Source organism: Python bivittatus, unplaced genomic scaffold (assembly GCF_059951505.1).
Source record: "Python bivittatus isolate LINGU-HERP-01145 unplaced genomic scaffold, Pbiv_v1 ctg000600_np1212, whole genome shotgun sequence".
NCBI lineage: Eukaryota > Metazoa > Chordata > Lepidosauria > Squamata > Pythonidae > Python > Python bivittatus.
This window is the reverse complement of record NW_028277082.1, coordinates 127,770-152,508: the sequence shown is the minus strand read 5'-3', so window position 1 is coordinate 152,508 and position 24,739 is coordinate 127,770. Positions and strand designations below refer to the sequence as shown.

General features: G+C 53.8%; 2 protein-coding genes across 3 annotated transcripts; one reads left to right on the top strand and one right to left on the bottom strand.

Annotated features, from left to right (window-relative positions):
• Positions 1-2,869: 2,869 nt before the first annotated feature.
• ABCF2 (ATP binding cassette subfamily F member 2) lies at positions 2,870-8,819 on the bottom strand. Of its 2 annotated transcripts, XM_088147694.1 has the most exons (14): positions 8,592-8,814; positions 8,280-8,492; positions 7,951-8,133; positions 7,682-7,853; positions 7,480-7,575; positions 7,278-7,380; positions 7,024-7,119; positions 6,792-6,911; positions 6,579-6,668; positions 6,390-6,500; positions 6,208-6,270; positions 5,878-6,006; positions 4,677-4,880; positions 2,871-3,337 (listed from the first exon to the last, which is right to left on the bottom strand). In XM_088147694.1, exons 1-14 carry the CDS (start codon positions 8,743-8,745, stop codon positions 3,200-3,202), a joined length of 1,872 nt encoding a protein of 623 aa, XP_088003820.1. In that variant the 5' UTR covers positions 8,746-8,814; the 3' UTR covers positions 2,871-3,199. The 2 variants fall into 2 exon arrangements, with proteins under 2 accessions (XP_088003821.1, XP_088003820.1); XM_088147695.1 differs by having other exon boundaries at positions 2,870-3,337; positions 8,280-8,819.
• A 75-nt stretch (positions 8,820-8,894) lies between these two features.
• On the top strand, positions 8,895-16,609 carry CHPF2 (chondroitin polymerizing factor 2). The gene is made up of 4 exons (XM_088147693.1): positions 8,895-9,324; positions 12,577-13,141; positions 14,280-14,462; positions 15,278-16,609. The coding sequence occupies exons 1-4, from the start codon at positions 9,065-9,067 to the stop codon at positions 16,541-16,543; spliced, it is 2,274 nt and encodes a 757-aa protein (XP_088003819.1). The 5' UTR covers positions 8,895-9,064; the 3' UTR covers positions 16,544-16,609.
• Positions 16,610-24,739: the final 8,130 nt, after the last annotated feature.

Genomic DNA, 24,739 nt, shown 5'->3' with positions numbered 1-24,739 from the left:
TTTCCACCATGATTTGCAAATAAATTCTTTAAAAATCAGACAATGTGATTTTCTGGATTTTTCCCCCCATTTTGTCTCTCATAGTTGAGGTATACCTATGATGAAAATTACAGGCCTCTCTCATCTTTTTAAGTGGGAGAACTTGCACAATTGGTGGTTGACTAAATACTTTTTTGCCCCACTGTATGGTCTCTACTTATTCAGCCTATATGCTGAATACAGATTGAAGAAAGTTGGACTGGAAGATGAGCAGAGTTTTAAAATTGGAGGAAGAAACATCAATAATTTGGGCTACATTGAGACTCTGATAGCTCAAAATGCAAATGATTTGGAAGCTTTAGTAATGAAAAGTCAAAGAGTGCAGTGAAAAAAATTAGAAAAAGATTAAATGTAAAGAAGACCAAACTAATGATAACAGGTACAGCAGCCAGCCTTAGAACTGATGATGAATATATTGAAGTAATGGATAACTTCTGCCTTTTATGATTATCTAAGCAACAGTAAAGCAGTATAGAAAGAATATTGATGCTTTTGAACACTGGTGTCGGAGAAGGCTCCTGAGAATACCATGGACAGTCAAGAAAACAAACAAATGGATCATTGAACAAATTAATCCACTCAAGGTACAAATGACCTCACATTATCATATTTTGGAAACATTAAGGACTTAGCTATCTGAGAAAGTCCACAATGCTGGAAAAGGTGGAAGGAAAGAGAAGAGGATGACCAGTAGCAAGGTGGATGGACTTCATTACAGCAGCAATGGGTGTGTCATTGGAAGAACCAGGTTGTCTTGAAGAAAATCCATGTGGTCCATAAGAGTCCATACTAACTTGATGGATTCATAATCAAAGAATCACATTTAGGGACGAAAAATATGGCGCGCCTATACAAAATAAGGAATTCAAGGCTTAGCAGCTGGTCCCTTCCAACTCTCCAATTCTATTATGACTCTTGTGCTGAGGCCTCATTTGGCCACAAGGAACACCTTCCTTAAGGCTTCCACCCTCTTCTTTCAGTATTGATATATTGAGATGTACAATTGCTGGGTTTCATGTTGTACTAAGCTGTGCTTTATTTATGGTGGTTAAGTATGTCATAATTTACTGGGTTCACACATGGCTTAGTTCCACAGCCAGGCTGTTTCTTCACAAGTTCAGCTAAATTGTAGTCAGCTGGTTTACAAGACAACTACATGATCTCATCTGTTGGTTAAAGAGGTTGATTCAGTAAATCATGGGGTAACTAAATATGTGACCACCCCCACTATATTAACGCAATCATCACTATGCTGGGAGAGTGAATTCTAGTCCCCGCTCCCCTTAGGCAGGGAAACCAGCTAGGTTGAGCCAATCCATCTCTCTCAGCCCAACCCACCTCACAGGATTGTTGTTTTTCGGAAATAGGAATCCTACAGAAAAAGGTGGAATATAAATCTAATGAATATACATTCAGGCTCAGGCCACACTGAAGACCCTCTGAATGACTGTGCCTTAGAACAGCCAGTCTTGGTTTGGAACTCCCACTTGGGAAGCAACCCTACATGGTGGCAACTATGATCCAGGGGGAGAGAAACAGTTGAAAACAACGAGGGTACGTGCAAAGGCGAAACTGCCAACTTGGGCTGTCACGAAAGGGCCAAATCTCTTCATCAAACTATAAACATGGAGGTTATTTAAAGCCACAAAAGTGAAGGCTCAACTAGAATGTGTTTCACCAGGCCAAGAACTAACCCAAGTCCACTGTATAAAGCTGTTTTTGCAGTCTTTGCACAGTGCACAATTGCTTGTGGAATTCATTACTGCCTCATGACAACCACCACCAACTGGCATGACTTTACAAAAGGGATTGGATACATTCACGGAGGCCAGGTCTCTCAAAGCAATGGGTCTTGAAGACTCCATGCTCCCTCTGGGCTGAGGGCAGCCCCTGAGGGGAGGGTCTCCTGCTTGTGAACATCTCAGAGGTTAGCCACTGGGGGAAAAAGGCCGCACCAAGGCAGGCTGTGGCCTGGAGGAACAAGGCTGTTCTTAGGCTTAATCACATGTGCTAGATGCAAGCACGGATGTCAAAACCATCTGATTAGCTTGTGCTTTTCTTGCTGGCTCCTTGCATTGTGGGCTGCATCAGGGCAATAGCACCAATTTAACTTGGTTGATCTTGCAGGCTGATTAATATTTTGGATGGGAGACCACCAGAGCACTCCATAGCTGTAGGCCAAAATGCAAAAATGAAGAACATTCTGGGAGGCCCAGTTAACCACTTCTGAACTGCGCTGAGAAAACACGGACTCGTCCAGAGACACCAAGGTAAGCTCAACCTGAGACAAACTTTGCCTTTTGCTGTTGAATGGAGGCAGTTTATTTCAGGAAGAACAAATTGGTAAAAGGAAGACACAATATCACATCAGGAGACTTCACAGCTGATAGGAAATTGGTCCTCTCTCCATGGCTCTTCACCCCATTGAATGAAGAAAACAGGAGGCAATCTACCCAACTAACTCTACTTGCCATGTGCTGAGTAAGGACATGGCAACATATTCAGACCCTCCACATGCCATATTCTACTCATGCTTTAAGATTTACTAGGTTTGTATAACATGGTTATATACAGTTCTGAGAGAATGGTAAAAGGCAATGACCTTCAGAATTGAAAGGGTTTGGCCTAACCCATTAGGGCTTCGGCGTGTCCCCCGTCCTCCCTGCAGCCCTTCCACACCTACGTTCTTTCAATGGAGGAAAGGGGGAATGAGCCGCATGCCCCTGCAGATCCTGTCCCTGGGGCAACGGACTCTCTTCAGCTGAATGGCAGAAAATGTCTGGACTTCTAAAGCCCCACTTTGGCCATCCCTCCCCCCACAAAAGAAGCAGGCAGAACTGTGAAGCTTCCCCCCCCCCCTTTATTGACTGATACTTGTCAGGCAGGAATGCAATTACACTAATAAATAATTATTAAAAACAAATCAAGGCTCTAGAAGTTTGGAGTGAAGTTGTGGATCTGAAGCAGAAAGCCAGGCTCTTGTTGTCCCACAAGGGCAGGGCTGCTGTAGGGCTTGTAGGGGCAGAGAGGCTTTGGATGGCAAAGGCAGGAAGAAGCTGAGGGAAGGCCAGAACACAGCAAGGAGCCTGCCTGTTTTTCACTTATGGAGGCTGGCACCAGTGTCCGAGGGGAAGGACCAGGCTGACCCATCCCGTGCTGCTCAAACGTTGTGCATTCTCTTGGTGAGCTGATGTTCCTCATCCACCAGCTTGGACTTGAGATGTTCCTTATAAGAAAGGATATCGCCAGGCCACTTGGTGATTGTCCTCTTCTCACATACCCAGATCTCCTGGGCCACCTGGGAAAACAAGGGGAGGCCTCTGTTAGGTGGAGGCGGTAAAGCTCTCCCTTGCAAGATACAGCCAGAAACTCAAGGGCCACAGGCCCTGGTCTCCATCCATCAAAACAAGTGGTATTTAATTAATTAATACGCAATCATATTTATATTGCTGCCCATCTCACACAAGGTGACTCTGGGCAGCATACAACTCTTTGTCCACCTCTAGCATCAGAGCAGTATTCACAACCAAGCTAAGCCAAGTTTTCCTAAACCAGGTTCAATGAAGAACCCACAAAGATTGGATTTGTACAACTTACTGAATTGTGATCTGCAAGCCACATTTGGTTTAGCTGTGTGAACCAGACAGTGCTTTTATGTTTAAACTGCATTATCCCAAAATAGTCCTTGGTATCTTTCTACATTCTGACATCTGACTTCAGTGGGAAGCTGAAGGTGATCTTGAGGATAGCACTGTGCCCTTGATCATCTTTTGTCCTTGCAAGGGAAAGCCCCAGAAGCTTTCCCTTTACTCACAGAAAATTCCAACTCCTTGAACTGTTACAGGTAGTCCTTGTTTAGCATCCACAATTGGGACTGCCAACTTGGTCATTAAGCGAAGTGTGTGAAGGAATGGTTGGATGAAGGCTGCGCTCAAGGAGATAAGCATTCCCTGAGCCCTCAACAGGAGTGTGGGAAGTTTAAGAAGATGAGACTGATACCACCCTAAGGAATCACAGTGTTTTGGCTTGCTGGCTTGGGAAGTTAGATTCAGTCTGGAGAGATTCTGTCTTGAGGTGGAAGCTAATAAACGCAACACAACTGTATCTGCGCTGTCTCGGGGAGTTCTTTGGGCTGAACCTGATAAAGTGGTCGCTAAATGAAACTGCAACTGTGCTTATGATTTTACTTTAGCTTTGCTTTACAGATTGGTCATAAAGTTACTTTTTCACCACCATCATAACTGTGAACAGTTGCTAAATGAAGTAGTCGCTAAAAAAGGACTATCTGTATTCTAAGTGTTCATACGACACATGGTCCTAATGCTTTAGCTGAACCACCCACAATTATCCCAAGATTTTTCCTGGGAACTAGATGCATGGATTGGGAAGGAAAAGGAAAAGCTCCAACGTAAACCAACTAGGATCAGTTCCCAGGACTATTTGCGCATCCTCCAAAAGTGAACTAACACACAGAAGGCCTAAACAAGTTCCTGGAGTAGCTCTTGCATGGAAACTCGAGAACTGACTTTGCCAATTTTACCCCGCTGGCGGCTTAGATCCACTGCGGAGAGATGTCACAGAATGGCCCAGGCTAAACAGATCCCCCAAAGGGCCCGCACCACCTCTCTATGACTGACCTGCTGGATGAGACGGAAATCGTGGCTGACAAGCATCATGCCGCCTTCAAAGTCGTTGATGGCATCAGCTAGAGCATCAATAGTTTCAATGTCCAAGTGGTTGGTGGGCTCATCCAAGAAGAGCATGTGGGGGTTCTGCCAAGCTAGCCACGCAAAGCACACACGACACTTCTGTCCATCTGAGAGATTCCGGATGGGGCTCACCTGCCAGGCAGACAAATGCCTGTCTAACCCATGCCTGACCTTCCCAGCTCCAAGACTGCTGCAGTGGAGTGGGTGGAAGGTTGCTATCCTGTCTGCTTGAGAAGGATCCAGTCAGCCCAGTAAGCAAAGAGCATGCATTGGATCCACGGGCCTTCCTAAGTTCAGCACCACCATCTCCAGCTTCTTTGCTGGAGACCCACTGCTGCCAGTCAGAGAAAACCAAAACTAGCCCCGATGAATGCTGGGTCTGTGTTCCCCAAATCACCAACACCGCTCCCCCCTCTATCCCTCTGAGCTTCCTTTACAAGAAGAATGGCTGCCCAGTGGCCCTTAGGAAGGAAGAGAAGCAGCAGGAGTGTCCATCTGCTTTGGGAGAATCTTGGTTCCAAGATCGAAGCAGGAGAGGCTGGAGTTTTGTCCAAAGGGAAGCCTGGATTTGCTGGAGAAGCTTTGCTGTGAACTGGTCACTTCCAAAGCTGGAGGAAACAGCCTTGTAGACAGCTGAAAAGGTTAGGCCCCTCTTGGGCCTATACTCTAAACCGCTGATAAAGCGGACTGTGATTCACAGAAACTTCAGCTCTCTTAAATTGGTAAAACCAAACTCTTTGTTCTATTTGCTGCAAGAGACTAACCTGGCTGCTTCTGCCCCCAGCTCCTTCCCCTCTGGAAACTACTCCCTCCCTAAGTTCTCCATAAGAGGGAGAGATCTGCCACTGGGTTTGGGATGCTGGTCTGCCATACAAAGGAGCCTGCTTGGGCTTATGGGGCAAGACCAGGAAGAGAGCTCTCTTCTTTTTACCTGAGCCTGGGAGCTTTGTGGATGTCCTGGCCTGCTCGGCACCCTCCCTCTGGGTGGAGCAGGCAAAGTGTAGCAGGAAGAGCCTCACCAGGCTCCCACACAGGGAAACCCTGCCTGGTACCCATGGGAGTTGCTTCTCCTCCCATGCAGAGTTGCACTCTGCCTTCTCCACCTGGTCCCCAGGCAGACCAGACCAACCTGCTGCTTCCCAGTCAGCCCATAGCGGCCAATGATCTTGCGCATCTCCTCCTTCTCCTTGATCTCGGGGTAGCACTTCAGCATGTATTCAAGGGGAGAAAGGTCCAGATCCAGTTGCTCTTGCAGGTGCTGAAGTGCCGGAGGAGAGGGAACCCCATTAGACTTTCTCCTTGTTCCCACCTCTGAAAAGCCCTTCCCCGTAGCTCTTGGGGTGTCAGCATGAGATGTGGTCACCATGTGACCATCAGGAACAAGGCCAACACCCAGAGCAGCCATGTCCACTAGCAGCTAAAGCCCAGAAATGCCTCCTGGAAGTGCCCTCAACTCCACCTGGTGGTACCGGCCAATCTTGACATGCGAGTGCTTCCGGATCATGCCATCAGTAGGGAGCAGCTGAAAAGGAGACGAGGCTGAGACAGCTGGAAAACTGCAGAATGGAAGACCCATTTCCAAGGGACTCAGCCTTTCCTGCCCACTCACCACAAACATGGCAGAGGGTGGGGGGAGATTACCTCTCCAGTAAGGAGCTTGAGCAGTGTTGATTTTCCTGCCCCATTGGGTCCCACAAGAGCCACACGCGTGTCCAGGTCAATGCCGAACTCCAGGTTGTTGTAGATCCAGTGCTGAAGGCCACAGAAAAGCACAACAGGAGCTTGAAACCCAGGACTTCAACCTCCTCCTCCTCCGTTCCACCTACTTACCCCATCTTTGCTGTAGCGGAAGCTCACATTCTGCACCATGATAACAGGTGGTGGGATCTTTCCACAGGATGGGAAGTAGAAAGACAGCGTCTGGGAATATAGGAGCACAGCCCTTTCATACACTTTTCCTTTCACACCCAAGACTGGCCAGCTCACAACTCTGTCCTGGTGCACCAGAGTGCTCCTGCTTGCTCGCCCAGCAAGGTAACCCACCTTATCGTTGATCACCCGTTCAGTCAGTCCGGAGGCCATCATCTTTTGGAGAGTCTTCTCTTTGCTCTGAGCCTGGCGGGCTAACTTGGCGCTGCCATGACCAAAGCGGGCAATGTAGTTCTGCAATAGTTCAGAGTCTCTTTTGGTGGCAGAAAGAACATGCTGAGCACGACCCATCCAGAGGACCCACCCTCACCAAAGACCTGCAACCTGGAAGATGCAGGCCGGTTACCTTCATGTGGGCAATCTGATCCTGCTCCCAATGGAACCGTTTCATCTGGTTCTCCTCTAATTCTAGACGGGTCTTGACATACTGATCGTAGTTGCCCTGTGGAAAGATGTGTTGCAGATGCAACGAGTCAAATCACGGGGCCTGCCAGAGGCCCCCAACAAAAGCAGCCACCCACCTGTTCAGCAGTGGGCTTCAAAGGATGCTGCCTGGGATCAGGAACCACCCACCCAGGCTACGCCCAGCCGCCTGCTCACCGTGTAGTACTTGAGCTTGCGGTTGTGCAGGTGGATAATGTTGGTGCAGACTCCATTCAAGAAGTCCTGGGAATGCGAGATCAACACGAGGATGCGCTTGAACCTGCAACAGAAAGCCCAGAGAGACTGCAGAAGTTCTCCCCTGCCAAAGTGCGGGTGGCAGGAGAGGAACCCGCCATCCCAAGGCAGATCCCACACTCACGTTTTTAGCTCCTCCTCCAACCACACGCAAGCATCCAAATCAAGGTGGTTCGTGGGCTCGTCCAGCAGCAGCATAAAGGGACGGATGAAAAGTGCCCTGTAAGGAAAGCAGGATCACAAAAGCACCCGCCACACCAGCCGAGGGCCTGAAAAAATGGAAGGCTGGCTGGGCTTCCAGGAAGGGCCTTGGCCAGCACACCCACCTGGCGAGCGCCACCCGCATCCGCCACCCGCCGCTGAAGTCCTTCAAGCTCTTCCTCTGCATGATGGGCGTGAAGCCCAGGCCGTGGAGGATCCGTGAGGCTCGCGCCTCAGCCTTGTCTGCATCCAGCTCCTCGAGGCGCTCGTACAGCTCCATCAACTTCTCACATTCCGCTGGGGGGGCAAGAAAGGAAGGAGCCTGAGCCGAGAGCCACGGCGCAGCCCCCGGCCTCCCCCGGAAGCTCTGGGGCCACGGCGGGCGAGACGTTACCGTCCTCGTGAGCCAGCCGCTCGGCTTCCCGCTCTAGCATGGCCCTCTCGGTGTCGACCTCCATCACGCACTGGAGGGGTGTTTTCTCGCTGGGGGGCATCTCACGGGTCAAGTGGTAGATATCAATGTGCTCGGGGATTGGGACCTCCCGCTTCCCGATGGCCGACAGCAGCATGGACTTTCCTAGAGGGAAAGGGAGGCAGGGAGAGAGAGAGACAGCTGCACCTCGGGCGGCGCCGGGCCTACCCCGCCCCGCGAGGGCGCCACTCCCGGCCGGGGGGCCGGGAGGGCGCGGGTGAGCCGGCGACCCCGGGCCGGGGCTCCCTCACCGGTGCCGTTGAGGCCGATGAGGCCGTAGCGCCGCCCCGAGTTCAGCTCCAGCTTGGTGTCGCTGAGCAGCTCCTGCCCGTGGAAGGTGAGCGAGAGGTTGATGACATGGACGTCGGTGCTGTTGGGGTGCGAGGCCAGGGCGCCGGTCACGGCCCGGGCGGCCGCCTTCTTCAGCTCGAACTCCTCCAGCGCGCGGGAGACGGCGTCCACCTCTGCGGGAACAGCAGCTTCAGCGCGCGCCCACCCGCCGGGCAAGGCCGGGCCGGGCCGGGCCGGGCCGGCGGCGCCCCAAGGCCTCCCCGCGCACCCACCTGGCTCCTCGAGGCGGCCGTTGGCCTCCCCCCCGCCGCCGCCATCGTCCTCGTCGGGACCCCTGCCGGGCCGCGGGCGCGCCTTGCCCGCCTCCTTCCGGCGGGCCGCCTCCTTCTTCTTGGCCGCCTTCTTCTTGGCCAGGTCGGACGGCATCGCGGCGGCAGCCGGCGCGCTTTCCCTTCTGTCGCAACAGAGCAGCTGCGGCCGCGTGCGCTCGCCCCGCCCCTCCGGCCCTCCGGCCAATGGCCGCGCGCGACGTCGCCTCGCGCCGGGCCCCGCGGGCCGCCGGGAGCGCCGGTCTCGCGCGAGAGGAGGGCCCGACGCACGCCGGGAAATGGAGTTCCCGGGGCGGCGGGGGCGGCCGGCCTAGCTCCCGCACGTCCGGCCGGGGAGACCGAGCGCGCCCCCGGCGGCTGGGGGGCTCGACCCAAGAGCGGACCCCCCCCGCGGGGCCCAGCTTGCCGTGGCGGACATGCGGCTGGCCGCTCTGGTGGGCCCGCTGCGGCCCGCGTGGCCGCTGCTGCTGGGACTGTCGCTGGGCTGCACGCTCAGCCTGCTGCGCGTCTCCTGGGGGCAGGCCGGGGGCCGCGACCCCTGTCCCGAGGGCCCCCCCGCGCCGGGCCGCCGCCCCGCCCCCGCCGCCGGGAGCCCCCGGGGGGCGGCGAGGGCCTTCGAGCCGCGCATCGTCCCGTACGCCCGCGACCCGAGCAAGCCGCAGCGGAAGGTGCTCCGGTAGGTCGGCGGGGGCGGGGGGTCTCCTCAGGGCTGCGGCCTCCCGGCCAAGTCCGCTTCTCGCCCTGGAGCAGGTCGGGGAACCCAGGCCGGCCTCTCCGCGCACGCCGGGGCTCCGTCCTGGTCGTCCTGCCGCTCTTCCTGGCATCGCTCGCGGGCTCCGACGGATCCGTCCCCCGTCCCGGACGCGCCTCACGAACCGCCCCAGCCCCAGCCCGCTTCGGGAATCCGCCGGGTGTCCCTGGCAGACGGGCACCCAGCCCAGCTTGCAGCCGGGAGAGGAAGCCTGTTTCACGAGCAACCGGCTCATCCTCGGGCACGTCGTCCGGCATCAGGCCCGAATCCGCCTCCTCGCAGCCGAAACGCGCTGCTCCTGGCTCGCCTGTGGAGCAGCCCCGAGAACTCGGCCTGCGCTTCTGCAGCCCGGCCTTCCGCAGGCGAAGAGAACGTCGCCTCTCCCGCGGCCCTCTTCTCCGGGCTGGACGTCCCCAGCGCTTCCGACCGCCCTTCCCAGCCTCCTCCTGCCAGGCCTCGCAGCGCTCCCTCGCAGCGCGGGGCCCGGCAGCGCCTTGCCCGGTTCCCTCCAGCTTGAGACGGAGCCCTGGATGTACGCGCCTCGGGCCCAGTTGTTCAGCCGGCTTTGTCTTCCCCTAAGACAAGCCCAGTCCGGGCCACGTTGTGTCCCCTCCTCTAACCGGGATGCAAGGGAGCCTTTGCCCGATGAGAAGCGAAGGTATCCGGTGCCCATCGCGTGCCCCTGGAAAGCTAGTCCGGTCACTCTGCGATGCCCGTGCAGGCTCCTCCGAAGCGATCCATTCCTTGCTCCAGGCTCACTTGCCAGTTGCTCCCTGATCGTCTCTCCTTCGAAAGGCCAGAGCGAGACTCGCCTTCTCCAGGCCTCTGCGCCACACCCGTCCTCCGCGGTGTCTCCAGGATCCCCGGAAGGGGCTCCAAGGCAGCCCCAGGAAGCTCGTTCGGGACTCTCGGGTGGGAGCCAGGGGCCCCCTGGCCGTCCCTCCTTCGCCTGGGTTGCCACTTAGGCCCCTTCGGACCCAGCTCCTCTTTGGGGAAGAGGCCAGGCAAAGGAGGGGCGGAGGAGCTCTGCCCTCTCCCCAACACCGCTTACTGTCCCGTAATCCTTTCCTAGAACCCGGCTCACTCCTTCCTTTTTCTCCTGACATAGATGTAAAAATGCTTGCTTGCTCTGAGCTTCCCTTGGAGGCCTAAGTTCCTGTTGCGCTTCGTCATTTTCTGTTGGCAGACATTGACTACTTGCTGGTAAACCTTACCGTTGATTTCCATTTTCTATCCGTGTCCCTTTTAGCTCGTGGCTCCCTTTGTATCCGTGGCTCCCTTTGTATCCGCAGTAGGCTCTTCAGCTGCCCCTCCCCCTTTTCTATTCACCCTGGAATAGGGTGCAGTTGGACTTATGTTTGAGACGTTCCCAAATCTCCTGTGCTACTTAGACCTGAATCTCTCTGATTGTGGGATCCCATCAAGTACTTCTCTAAAGCTGTTGCAATTGGTTTTAAATTTAGCACGCGTGGACAACTGCATTCTCATTTCTCTTCTGTAGCATCTTGAAGCCCAAGACGGCCATGTCCTCCCAAAGTTCCCACCGCTGCTTTGACTTCTTCCCTATTGGTTAGGATCAGCACTAGGAGAGCCAGTTCTCTTGCCTCTTGTTCAGCCTTCTGGAAAATGGAACAGTCAGCAAGGCCAGCGAGAAATGTCGGGAACCTCGCAGTCGTTGCTGAGTTGGTGTTATAACCGTGGTCTCCAATGTTTACCTCTTCTTTCCTCCCCGAGGGGAGGTCTGTAATCTGGTCCAGGAGGGCTTTCTCGTGATCTTCTGCCTGGCTTGTTAGTCTGTAGAGCACCCTCATATTAATAGCTCGGTTGTTTCCCCTTCGTTGTATCGAGGAGGCTAAATTTCCTCAGATTCTTTAACTGTTCCTCATAGCCTTTGGTTTCCACGCTACTATCTTGGTAGCCTTCTTTGAACTTGCTTTGTTCCCGTCCTTAGCATGCAGAAGTGACCACGGTTCTCCCAATGGGGTCTGACCAGGGCGGAGTAGAGTGGAACGTATACTTCCCACGACGGGGACTCCGTGCTCCTGTTCATGCACCCCAGTGTAACTTTGGCCTTTTCCCCTCAGCAGCTGCTCTGCGCTTCTATTCAGCTTGTGGTCAACGGTGACACCCAGATCCTTTCACACGTGCTACTGCCAAGCCAGGTCCTGATCAATGACAAATACAGTGTTTCATATAGTTATAACTATAATATAGTTTCATTTTTTCCTACACAGAAGCAGAACTTGACATTTGTCCCTGTTAAATTCCATCTTGTTTGCAGCAAAGCTGTGTTGGACCTCGTTAATCATTGTGTGACCATCCAATGCTCATAAACATGCTCCTTGTTTACGAGCATGATCTGTTCAAGGAGTTCGCCCAGCATAAATGTCAAACACATAGTCTGTGGTCTCCCAGGTCTTCCTCCCCCCTCCCCATTTGAAGATGGGGATACTTACTCTTTTCTTGCTCCCCCTCCCCACAGGATTAATTTAAAGCCCTCCAGCTGGGAAGAACTGGTTTGCCATGATTCCTTCCTTTTGGAAATGTGGCCCGTTACCAAAGAAAACAAACTTTTCCCATTGGCACCATCTGGGTAGCCCACTGTTCCCTTCCAGGATTTATCTCGCTCTTCCTGGGCTACGTCTTTCAGTGTTTTAATGCTTTAACCACGTGGAGTTGGGAGAGAGGGCTAAGGTGGGGTTGGACTCCTTACTGGGGTACTTCTCTTGTGGTACTTGTTCCAAGATAGCCTTATTGGCCTTCCTCATCCAAATGAAAGTTTCTGAAACTTCTGGTTGGTTCCCCCCGTGCCCCTACAGAGACTGCTATCCCAGGCCATGGGAGGGCATCATGAGAGGCGAGCCGGGACCAGACCAGAGGGCAGGAACTGACATGGCATCTTTTGGCTAAGAAAACATCCCCTTTCCTCTGGTTTTGTCCCCAGACCAAGCACTCTGTCTCCCCTTTGATAGAGGGTGCAGGTGCTGTCTTTGGTGTGCCCTGCAGGGGAGTGCCTGAAAGGTTGTTTGTCAGGTGGATCCTGTCTCTGGTGAGTGAAGGTGTTGGCTTCTGGCTAGGGACTGCACCTCCCTGTGAGTCTTCAGGTCACCAAAAGTAGAGCTGACGTGCAGGGGGAACACCATGAGACCTGATGCATCCTGTCCCCCCTCCCCACAGGACCCGCTACATCCAAACTGAGTTGGGCTTTCATGAGAGGCTCTTTGTGGCTGTGCTGACCTCCAAAGCTACCCTGAACACTTTGGCGGTGGCTGTGAACAAGACAGTGGGCCACCACTTCACCCACCTGCTCTACTTCACGGGATTGCGCAATGCCAAGGTCCCACATGGTTTAGCCCTGGTGCACCATGGTGACGAGCGACCCGTCTGGCTGATGTACGAGACGATGCGATACATCCACCAGCACTTTGGGGGTGACTTTGATTGGTTCTTCATCATGCAAGATGACACCTATGCCCAAGCACAGCAAATCAAGACTCTTGTGTCCCACCTGAGCATTAACCAAGATGTCTACCTAGGCCGGGCTGAAGAGTTCATTGGAGGGGATGAGCAGACACACTACTGCCATGGAGGCTTTGGCTACCTTCTCTCCCGTAGCCTGCTGTTCAAGCTGTCCCCATTCCTGGACAGCTGTCGCAATGAAATACTCAGTGTGCGCCCTGATGAATGGCTGGGACGCTGTCTCGTGGACTTCCTGGGCATCAGCTGTGTCTCTCAGCATCAGGTATGCCCACCTGCCATGATCCGGGGCAGTGGAGAGGGAGGCCTGGGGTTGTCATCCAGCTGGAGGAAGAGGAACAGCTGCGCCAGGGAGGTTCCTGTGTGTGTCATCCTCCTGCTTTTGGTCCATGCCTGTCCTCTCTTCATATCCAGACAAGCAGAACCCTGCCACAGAGAAGCTGCAGAGGACCTCCTTGCTTTGGTGCCTTCCACGAGGGAGGAGATCCAGAGTCTTTTGCTCCCTGCGTTTGGGTGGGGATTCCAGAGTCAGCCATCCTGGCATTGGCTGAAGGGGAGAGTTATCCCAGGCAGGCAGGATTTTGTGAGCAGAAGAGGCCCTCTGCCATCCCATTGTCTTTGAGACAGGTCTTCTGCTTGGTGTGCAGCTTACAGCCAAAGCTCTGTTCTTTTCCTCTGACACCCCCTTGAAGGAAGCCTGAAGGCTTTTCCAGGAGGGTTCCTGATTGCTAGTGCAGCTTCCAAAAGGAGCAGGCCACAGAACCAAGCAGTGCCTGGATGATGGTAATGGTGGTGGTGGTGGTGGTTCCTGTTCCTAGAGAGGGAGGGCTCCTAGGGCTTCCCCTGCAGTTGAGTCTTGTAGTCCTCAACCCTCCGAGACTTGAAAAGGGCTCCCACCGTGGGCAGTTCTGGGTTATCTCTCCTATAGCACCTTTGCTTTGGCTTTCTGGAGGGGGGGGATTTCTTAGGTGGCCACTCAGAATATTTCAGGGGCTCATTCTGCATGGAAGGGGGCAGGCAGCCCTTGGGCACAAAACCCAGCCAAGGATGAGACCCAGCCAGCCAGCCAGCCATCAAGGAAGAAGAGTGGGTGTTTGCTCAGCTGGTAGAACAGAGCCCGCTTCTTGGAGAATGAATGGCCAATGGTCTGCTGCCATCTGCCTAGGCCGTAGGGGGGTTCTCTTGGGCCCCTTGGTCAGGAAGCGTCTTCGTGGGTTCTGGTCCCCCCTACTTTGCAAAGGAGACTTGCTGCAGTGGTTTGTGTTCCACGGATGGTGAGGAGCAGGAGGGAGGTGGCAACGTGGCCACGAATTTTGAGACTTGGAAGCAGTGGCTCATGGAGGTGTTTGGAAACCCAGAAGTCACCCCCCCCTTTTCTTTCTCCCTCCCCCTCCCCACTTCAGGGACAGTATTATCGCTCTTTTGAACTAGCTAAGAACGCAGACCCAGAAAAAGAAACTGGAGAAGAATTTTGGGGAGCAATGGTGGTGCATCCTGTGGCTGAGGCAACTCTCATGTATCGTCTGCACAAGCAGTTCAGTAGGATCGAGTTGGATCGGACCTATCAAGAGATCCAGCAGCTTCAGGTAGTGTGGGGGAGGGAAGGCCAGGCATGACCAAGCTCAGAGCTGGCACAAGGTAGGCTCTGGGCAGGTACGCAGAAACAGGTCCTCTTTCAGTCAAGGATCCTTCTTGTGGTTCAGGGTAAACAGAACCCAGAGCAGCTCAAAGCTCCCATGTTCTGGATTCTAGGTTGTTGGCATTGACAAGGGGTCTCCGGGACTGGCCTGGGCTGCAGGGGTGGCAGAAAGATGCCACTGAGCGCCTTTCAGCTCCTGTGGTCCAGGACCAAGAGTGGGACTTCTGTTGGTACAAAGCACAGCTGAGGAGTCCTGACAGCTGGGATGCAGCCATCACTGCCTCCCGATTTCCTTCCAATCCCGATTCGAGGGGTTTCTGAGGGACACCTCTTCCTGGATGCCCCCCCATTCCTTAGCAGCCCTTGCTGAGGTGGAAGGCGGGGCTGCTCGGGAACCAGCATCTCCTGTCAGCTCCTGACTCCGGAATGCTTTTCCCAGGAATCTGCGTCTGACCCTGACTGCCCTGTATTTTGGGTTCCAGCTTGAGATGTTTTTTTGTTCTACTGGGCTTTTTAATACATTCTTACGTCGATATTTTAATTTTCATACCGCAGCAGTCCATCTGCTGTTAGTGCTTTTCTCATTTGTACATCCTGTATTTGTAATGATAACTTTAAGGTGATAATTTTTAAAACTGTAGTTTTAGAATCTGGTTAAGAAAATTCTGTCTTGAAGGGCAGCATACACGTTATTAAGTTAAAACCACTGCTTAGAAATGAAGGAGTGAGATGAGTGGTTTCTTCTTTTCTCCCCTCTGGTAGGTTCAGATCCAGAACCTGACAGCCCTGCTACCAAATGGGGAGGCTGGCCCGACATGGCCTGTGGGCATTAATGCCCCTTTTGTGCCCAGGTCCCGCTTTGAGGTGCTCAGCTGGGACTACTTCACGGAGCAGCACCTGTTCTCATGCCACAGCGGGGCCCCCAAGTGTGACCTGGCAGGAGCCAGTAAGGCAGATGTGGCTGACATCATCCAAGCTGCCCTGCAGCAGCTGAACCAGCGCTACCAGCCGCAGCTGCGCTTCCACAAGAGGCAGCTCCTGAATGGGTATCGGCGCTTCGACCCCACACGGGGCATGGAGTACACGTTGGATCTGCTGCTGGAGGCGGTCACTCAGAAGGGTCACCGCCGTCTGCTTGCCAAGCGAGTGAGCCTCCTCCGGCCCCTGAGCAAGGCGGAGATCATCCCCATGCCCTACGTGACTGAAGCAACGCGGGTCCAGCTGGTGCTGCCAGTGGCTGTGCAGGAGGCGGACTTTGTGAGCAGCTTCCTAGATACTTTTGCTGTGAATGTGTTGGATACCCACGACAATGCTGGGCTCTCCCTGCTTTTCATCTATGACCCCTACAGTGCCCAGCGGGTCACCCAGATGGATGTCTTTGCGGGGGTCAAGGCCATGGTGGCTGAGCTGGAGAAGCGCTATGTGGAGGTCAGGGTCCCCTGGATCAGCATCAGGATGGAGGCCCCCTCCCAGGTGAAGCTGATGGATATCATCTCCAAGAAGCACCCTGTGGACACTCTCTTCTTCCTGACCAGTGTCTGGACAGAGGTTAACCTGGACGTCCTCAACCGCTGCCGTATGAACGCCATTAGCGGCTGGCAGGTCTTCTTCCCGGTGCATTTCCAGGAGTTCAATCCAGTGCTGGCCTTCCAGGGCGAGCAGTCAGCCACTTCTCCCAGCACAGACTTTTTGCGGGACGGGCACTTTGACCGGCACGTCTTTGCCGAGGCCTGCTTCTACAATGCAGACTACATGGCTGCCCGTGCTAAGTTGGCAGCGGACACCCTGGGCCAGGAGGAGGCTCTGGAAGACTTGGAGGTCTTGGATCTCTTTCTGCGCCATTCAGAGCTGCACCTTTTCCGAGCGGCAGAGCCGGGGTTGATCCAGAAGTATGCGCTGAGAAGCTGCAATTCCCACCTGAGTGAGGAGCTCTACCACCGTTGTGTCCTCAGCAACCTGCAGGGCCTGGCCTCCCGCTCCCATCTGGCCATAGCTCTCTTTGAGCAAGAGCAAGGCAACAGCACCTAGGTGGCCCGGGGGTGGGGGCGCTGCTTAAGCGCTGCCTTGTCAGAGATTAAAGTTTTCTTGCTGGTGTGTCTGCCTCCGCTCTGCCTGTGCCAGCTTGGCAGCCAGGCGTGTGTGTGTGTGTGTGTGTGTGTGTGTGTGTGTGTGGCGGGTACTGGAACAGCTGTGGTCCTAAAGGAGCCACCTGGGCCTTACGCCCAAAGACTTGCTCCCAGGGTCCCATTCCAGCTGCGTTTGTGCGATAGGCTCTGGTGATTCAGTCTCTTTTCCTCAGGACATGCTGAACCCTAAGCTGACCCCGAGGCACCCAGAGGACTGGAGGCGTTTGTCAGAAGAACGAAAATGGCACTGCGCCATCGCGCTGCAAGGTCCACCCTTCGGTAGGTGTACAGAATGTCATGAAGCTGTACAAAAGGGGTGGAGCTTGTGTCTTGTCATGCGCCACCCCTCACCCTGTGAGCTGCTGACAGCATGTTCCAGAGCACACCAGGCTCTGGTGATGTGGTTAGGAGGTTCCTGGTTAATGTGTATCACGCTGAGCACAGACAAGCCAGATGGATCTTGGCCTAGTGCAACTTCCTCTTCCGTCGCTCACCATGACCAAAAGGTTGGGCTTAACAGAGCTGTTCAGAGGGGTGCTCTGCATGTACTGCCCCAGGGGGTGAGGGGTCTCTCCCAAGACAGGAGCTGGGTCTCCTTTCTGGGGGGAGAAATTAACCCTTCCTTGGAAGACAAGAACAGACCCTGCCCTTTTAATTGGTTAATTGATTTTAGCATTTCAACTTGTTTAACTTTGTTTTTTCTTTAAAATGTTGTTAGCGTATTGGCACCAGCAGTGATAGAAAGCCGGGGGGTACAAATAAGCCAGTTGCCGTCCCTCTAATGTCCGGCCAGGCAGGCAGGCAGGCTCCCTATGAGCTCCAGAAGGGCTTGGAAGGAGCAGAAAATGCCACCAGGTCTTGCTTGCTCACTGGACAGTTCCTCCTCTCCCTCGGTGGCTGGGGGAGATTTTAAGTCATCAGCTACTCTCCATCTTGTCACAGCAACCTGGAAACTCTGAAGGGAGGCCTGGGGGGTTGTGGAGTACACCAGGCAGAGCTCCAGGTTCCTGAGACAGCTGGCTTCTAAGTCATGCCTTGGTGGAATTCACCTTGTTTTCCGGCTTCGCACAGCCATGTGGTGCCATAGATAGGCCATGTGAGTTGGGGTTTCCACAATATACCGGGTAGAATATGGTTAAGTAACTGGCAGTTCTTACACCCACCACTAATTATGGACTGTCATATTATGCAAACCCTTGGTTGCAAGGTGTCCACCAGAACATGTGAGGCTGGTTTCTAAGGGTGTGAGGTTGAGTGGGCTGACCTGCTGCCAGGAAGGAAGAGAAGTGGGTAGGTGCCAGCCTGCCCCTTGGCTGTTCCTGCAGGCTCTTCTCGTGTCCTCCCTCCTGCCCTTGGGCTTGGTGGCAGAGGAGCTGCTTCTGTGGCTGTTGGAGCCAAAGTGGGCCAGGGCACAGGCAGATTTGGGGTCTGATGGAGCTGGTGCACTGGGGAGATGCCTGAGTTGGTGCAACACCAGGGACAGTCCCTCACACCATTGTGGGCACTTGCTCTGCTTGCATAGGATGCAGGGCTCAGCAGAGGCGCCAAGTTTGTTTGCTTCGGCCTCTCCCTGTGGCCCTGAAGTGTCGATCCCTCCCTGGCAGAGGGGCACTGCCATTGCTTAATGTTTTCTGCTGGGGGAGGCGACGGCTGTTTTCACCTGCAGCCCTGAGGCTTTTCTGGTCCCGAGTGGTTTCCTTCCCTCCACGGATGCCTCGGCTTGCCTGCCTTTGTGCAAGTCCGCTGGTTTCGCTGGCCTGCGCTAGGTTGTTTCCTGGTGCTGAGGGGCCAACCCTTTGCGCGCAGGGCAGTGGCTGTTGTCAGACAGGTGCCGAAATAGGCAGACTAGCGCTGGCCTTAGCTGCTCTTGAGGCTGCCTGCACAGCCTCCTCTGGGGCCAGGAGCTCGCCTCCCTGCCGGGCGATGCTGTGCTTCGTTTAGAGTTTGTGGTGTCACTGAGAAACTGGGGCTATTTCAGTAAATCTCTTTCAGTTAGTGATAGGTAAGCATATCGTGTGAATGTAGCTCCCCCATTAACCGGGATCATTCCCTCCCGGCAATCTCAGCTCTTGCTTATTACAGGGACATCTTTACTGAGCAGCGCTACTGGTCCATCAGCTTCCATAACCCAGGGTATCCTGGTAGTCTGCCAACCAGGGGCTAGCCAGGGTTGGTCCTGCTTAGCTTCTCCTGTGTAACCAGGTTTGGCTGGAGACTGTCCCTGCTAATACCTGTTAGGCGCATGTTTTGCTGACTTCGTCCCTCAAGCTGCTGGATGGGAAGTTTGGGGTGGGAGGTTTGGGAGGGCTAGGGCTAGGGCTCAAATGCCCTGCAAGGTGCCCACAATCTCTCTTAAGCCTTGCCTTCTTCCTTTGGGCTGCCTGACCCCACCCGTTCTCTTTGCTGACTTGGCTTCTCTCTTGTTGTTCTGAGGGATGTGTGTGGGTGTGCAAGTGGGTGTGCGGTGATTGCCAAATGTTTCTGCCCCTATGGAGTGAGCTGGAAGAGCAGGTGGAGCTCTGGCCCCTCACCAGCTTGCTTTGGAGTCTCCAGCCTGGCGAGATTTGCCTTTTGCGATCAGCCCTGCCCAGCAGTAGCCTTCAGTCTCCCCAGGGCCAAATGTGGGGTCCCTTCCAAGGAAGGCTGCTTGCCCATCCTCCTGCTTGGCTCCTTGTGTGCGTGAGCCGCCTTGACGCTGCTTATTCTGCCCTGTAGCCAGCCCAAAAGCTGGGGGGAAAATTACGTGGCTTCTGAAAAGGCTTATTCTAGACTGAAGTAAGTTTCTGTGTCCCTCTGCTACCCGGCGGAGGTCGTAAGCAGGAACTTCACTTCCTCGTGGCAGGTCCTGCTGGCTTCTTGGAACAAGCACCTGGTTGTGCTAGGCTGGCCAGAGGGGAGCAGCTCCGGAGGAGGAGGAGGAGGAGGAGGAGGAGGAGGAGGAGGAGGAGGCGGCAGTAAAGGGATCCTTTTTTTTTCATTTTTTGTTTTATCCTGCCTTCATTATTTTTCATAGGCAGCAAACATATCTAATACTCCCTCTTCCTCCTCCTTTCCCTACGACAGCAACCCTGTGAGGTGAGTTGGGCTAAGAGAGAGGGACTGGCCCAGACTCCCCCAGCCGGCTTTCCTGCCTAAGGCGGGACTAGAACTCACCATCTCCTGCTTTTGAGCCTGGTGCCTTCACCACTAGACCAATCCCGCTAGTGTGGCTTTCGTCAAAAGGCACCCCCCTCCTGAAAATGAACGAAGTCCTATCTTGCCTCTCTAGGAGGTTCACGTGAGCTGCTGGTGCCACGCTGTTACCCCTCCTAGCCTCCAGACAGACGGGCAGAGATGTCGCCAACAGAGGGGCTTGGTCTGCTGGTCGGCTGCCTTCCTGTCCCTGGGATGGGGATCATGTGGGCATTTAATGCAGGGGAGGGGCTAAGGGCTGCGGCATGTGAGCGGATGATTCAGTGAGGCTGAACGTGGGTTGCATGTGGTGAGGGCAGGATGTGCTGGTTTTCCCTGGGTTTGGGACGGGAGGGGGACTTGGGTCACCAGCATGTGGGACTTCTCCCCAGTCTGTCAGATGAGTTGCAGTGCAACTCCTAGAATTAGCTACATTTGCATATGATTTTTTGTGGGCTTCCTGTCTCAGAATGGCTAGATACCATTCCACCCGTTTTTGGCAACCATGGTAGAAAGCCACAGAAAAATCACCTGGGTTTCACCTAATGGCACAAACACCTATCTGCGTTTACTTCTCTTAACTCTCCCCAGTCAATGCAAGCTTTCCTCATGCATTTATCTGTAAATGCACCCCATCTTTAAAAATGTGACATTGATATCTAGAAAGAGTCTAAAGCAGTTCATGAAGAGATAGAAAATATGGAAATTAAGTCAAGATAAAATATTTTAATAACAAATCTTCCCAGGCTGATCTTTGTTTATTTTTGATTGGGTAACTCTCTTGATTAGGTGGTGGAATTACGTAGTCATACAGTGTCTTGATTTCAATAAAACTGAAACTCTTTAACGTGCTGCTAGAAAGTGTCCCATGACATCCAGAGAGTACCAGAAGAAAATTCCCTATAGCCTCCAGGGTGGGCTGGATAATACAACAGTTAAGATGGTTGGGTTTTTGTCTTTTTGTGTGCAAGAGAGTCAGTTTTTTACTCCTGGGACTGTCTGGAAGAGTCCCTGCAGTTTTCTTGGCAAAGTTTTTTGGAAGAGGGTTGCCATTGCCCCTTTCCTAGGGCTGAGAGTGAGTGACTGGCCCAGGGTCACCCAGCTGGTTTTGTGCCTAAGGCAGGACCAGAACTCGTGGTCTCCTGGTTTCTAGCCTGATGCCTTCACCACTACACCAAAGTGGCTCTCCGAGGCTTAGTAGTTGACTAAAAAATAATGCATTGAAGGATATTCCTCGGTGGTTCTAAATCAGAGCGGAGAGGATCGAGAGGTGTGCCACAAGGATCAATCCTGGATCAGTATTTTGATTTATGATTTTGGTGGTGAGAATGTTTATCTGGTTTGTAGATAATACAGAATTAGGTAGGATAGCTAATCCTCTTGGAGACAAATAAATGATTTGGTTAGATTAGAGAAGTGGGCTGGAAAAAATGGAATAAAACAGAACAGTGGCAAATGCGAGTTGCTCAAGTATAAGGGTATGTGTGTGCTACCTAGCTTAGTAATTATAATGCTTGTAAAATGATTTTGGTATAGATTGCCAATTGAGCCAGCAGTATAATATGGCTGCAAAAATATTTTTTTAAAAGCAATTCTAGGCTTCATTAACAAAGATACCATTTTCAGATCATGGGAAATAAATATTCCATTCTGTCAATAGAAGAGAATATATGTAGCTCAAGGTTGAACTGAGGAGTCCTTGGGGTTCTTTGAGCTTGGTTGTTTTCTTGCAGACATTTTATTACCTAGCTAGGTAACATCTTCAGTAGGTAACTGAAGGTAATGAGGTAACTGAAGATGTTACCTAGCCGGGTAATGAAACGTGTGCAAGAAAACCACCAAGCTGCGAGAACCCCAAGGACTCCACATTTCCTTTTATTCTGGTTTGATCAGAGTCTGTCTCAACTCCTGTGTCCTCTTCTGAGCAACGCACTTGAAAAAGGATTCAGAGAACATGGACCAGCAACTAAAACTTCTGAAGAGTGATTGGAAGCTCTGGAGAAGACAGTGGAGAGGAGCATGATAGCATTCTTAAAACTCTGTGGCATCAGGTTTAAAAAATCAAAGCAAAAGAGGAGGCTAAGACACTATGTCTCTGGTTCAGAGTGCAGGACACATAATGGATTTTCTGGCTGAACGTTAGTGGGAAGAGAGCTTCAGCAGCAGAGGAACTGGCAACCTAGAGAGGTGGTGAGCTCCCAGCCCAGGGGGTCCTTCTGTGGCAGTTGGGCTGTCACCTGCCGAGGGCTTTCATTTAGATGCCCGCTCAGCAGGGTGTTGACCTCAAGGGCCCTGCCCAGATCTTTTCTACTTGACATTCAGCCCTCAACTACCCAAGCTGGCAATTAGAGGAGAGAAGGGGAGCCACCATGTCTCCCCCTTCCCCAGCTCTGTTCTTCTCTCTCATTCTACAAACTAGGCCTGTGTAGGAAAGGGAAAGAGAGGCCCTTTAGGATTGGCTTGGCATAAGAGACTAGGCATGAAAAGCTCCCACGAAATTACCCTTGAAGCTATGGCCCAGTGGAGCTGTTAGGGCTACCCTCCAGAGCTGGTATGGTTTCACAAGCAAAGTGTAGACATGAGTCCTTTGTGTACACTACCCTTTACACTCACACTGCAGTTTTGTATAAGTGCAGGCTCCTGCGAGAGCTGCCTGACACTGCTGCCTGTTTACTTCCTTCATCCAGGTGGCCGAGGCCTGCCGGGGCGATGCCAAGACTTGAATGTCCCAAGAGAAGTAAATATGTGTAGCTCAGGGTTGAACTCTGGAGTTCTTGGGGGTTCTCTGAGCTTGGCTGTTTTCTTGCAAACGTTTCCTTACCTGGCTAGGTAACATCTTCAGTGCTGGAATGGGATGGGGTTTGCTCTCTGTTTATATATTGTGGCATACCCTGCCAGTGTTGGTGGGGATGTGGGTTTTGTTCTGTTCTATTTTTCTACAACACATGGACAGACTTAGCCATAGTTTTAACTGGGAAACTGTCAGCATCTTAGACCAAGCTAAATCCAACAATGCGAGGGAATTCTTGGAAGCTTGGTGTTCAGACAAGGCAGCCATCAACAGGCACATAGAGATAAACAGCATCTACACACCATTCAAAAGAAACAGCAGAAAAGAAGACAAAAGACCAGAACATCTCCTCACCAGCAATCATCACCCAGATAAGCAGAGATTAACACCAAGAGTAGCACCAGACATACAATCAGCAGTAAACAATACACAATCAAGGAACTACCAGAGGAAAAAATAAAACAAACGAACCCCCCACCAACGCTGGCAGGGCAGGCCACAGTATATACACAGAGAGCAAACCCCACTCCCTTCGAGCACTGGTGATGTTACCTGGCCGGGTAATGAAACGTCTGCAGGAAAACAACCCGGCTCAGAGAGCCCCGAGGACTCCGTCTGAACGTCCTTCCGCTGGATGGGAACCCTTTGCCACGTGATCGTTTGCTTCTGCTCGCCAGCCCCCCTCGGTGAGAATCAGGGGCAGGCATTTCAGGAAGGGGGAACGAGTGGGCAGCATCTCTCCCCCCCCCCCCCGCCCCGGGGGCTTCTGCAGAACCCTCCAAATTCAGAGAGGCTCCTGGCACGCCTTGCAAGGTCGCTGGGCTCGGGCAGCATCTCCGCAGCAACGGGAACGGCATTATACTGTTCCCATGGAAACGCCGGCGGCGGCGGCGGCGGCGGCGGCGGCAGCATTTGGGAAGGCGGGCAGGGAGCTCGCGTGTGGCGCTTGGCAGCCTCGGCGTGGCTGCAGCGCTCTTTGTCTGCCTGAGCGTCCAGGGACTGGCTGGGTGAGCAGCTCCGGCTTCCGGGGAGGCGCGCTGGAAGCCGCTCAGCGGTGCTCCTGCTTCAGCCCGCGCTCCCAGCGTTTGAGGACCGGCTGGTGCAGCCTGGTAGGCGGTCGGGCCGGCCGGCCGGCCGGCACTTCCGTGGCTGGCCTGAGAGGCACTCAAGAGCCGGAGAGCTGAGCCGAGGCCGGGAGCGGGCTGCAGCAGCCCCGCCGCCGCCGCCGCCGCCAGCAGCCGCCGCCGCCGCCGCCGCCGCCGCAGGGTAAGTGAGGGGCTGCTGCCTCCCGGGAGGTCTCCGGAGTTGCCAGTCGTTGCCCACGTGAGCTGGCGCTCGGCCGAAGGGCCTGGAGAAGCGGCCGCTGAATGCAGCTGGCCGGGCGCCTGGCCGCGGCACGGACGGATGGGGAGCCGCGGGCTGAGCACGGCAGTCTCGGGAGCATAACGCTGCCGTTTCCGGAGACCCGTCTGCGCTGAACGCAGACGGCGGGCGGGGGTTGCCCCCGGGGTGGGAGGCCTCTGGCCCCTTAGCCCTGAGCGTCCGGGGAGCCGCCTGGTCAGCCTTACGGAGCAAAGAGGGAACCCTCCAGGCAGAGCTCCGCTTAGCCTTTTCGACCCACCTAGCTTGGGCCATGGCCAGAGGGGAATATCTCCTCTTCCTCCTCCTGGTGGTCACCCTGATCCAGCCTCTCTGAAACAAAAGGCCAACCGGTTAAGAGCCTTTTCTCCAGTTTAGCCCCAAAGCTCCTGGAGAACTCCATGCCGGTTGAGACAGAGGTATCTGGGGGTGGGTGCAGGTCATCCGCATGGCTGCCTAGCCCTCCCCTTTGGCATCAAGGGTAGGGCAGGCTGGCCTCTTCTCACAGTGGTGTTCTTGGTCAGAATCTGCACCCGGCCCCCTGCTTGGGAAACCCCAGAGCCCTGCAGCTGGACCAAGTCACTGACTGCTTTCTTCCACAGCAGGGGCCAGTCCTGGGCCCCTGAGCAGCAGCAGCAGCAGGACTGGAGGACAACCCCAACTGGCCTGAAAAGGCCTGTGTGGCCTACCTTGAAGGTAGCATCTAGGAGTCATTAGTTTTTACTCTCTTCTGGGTCATCAGTCCAATGGGGCAGGGAGAGGCTCAAGTCTTGACAT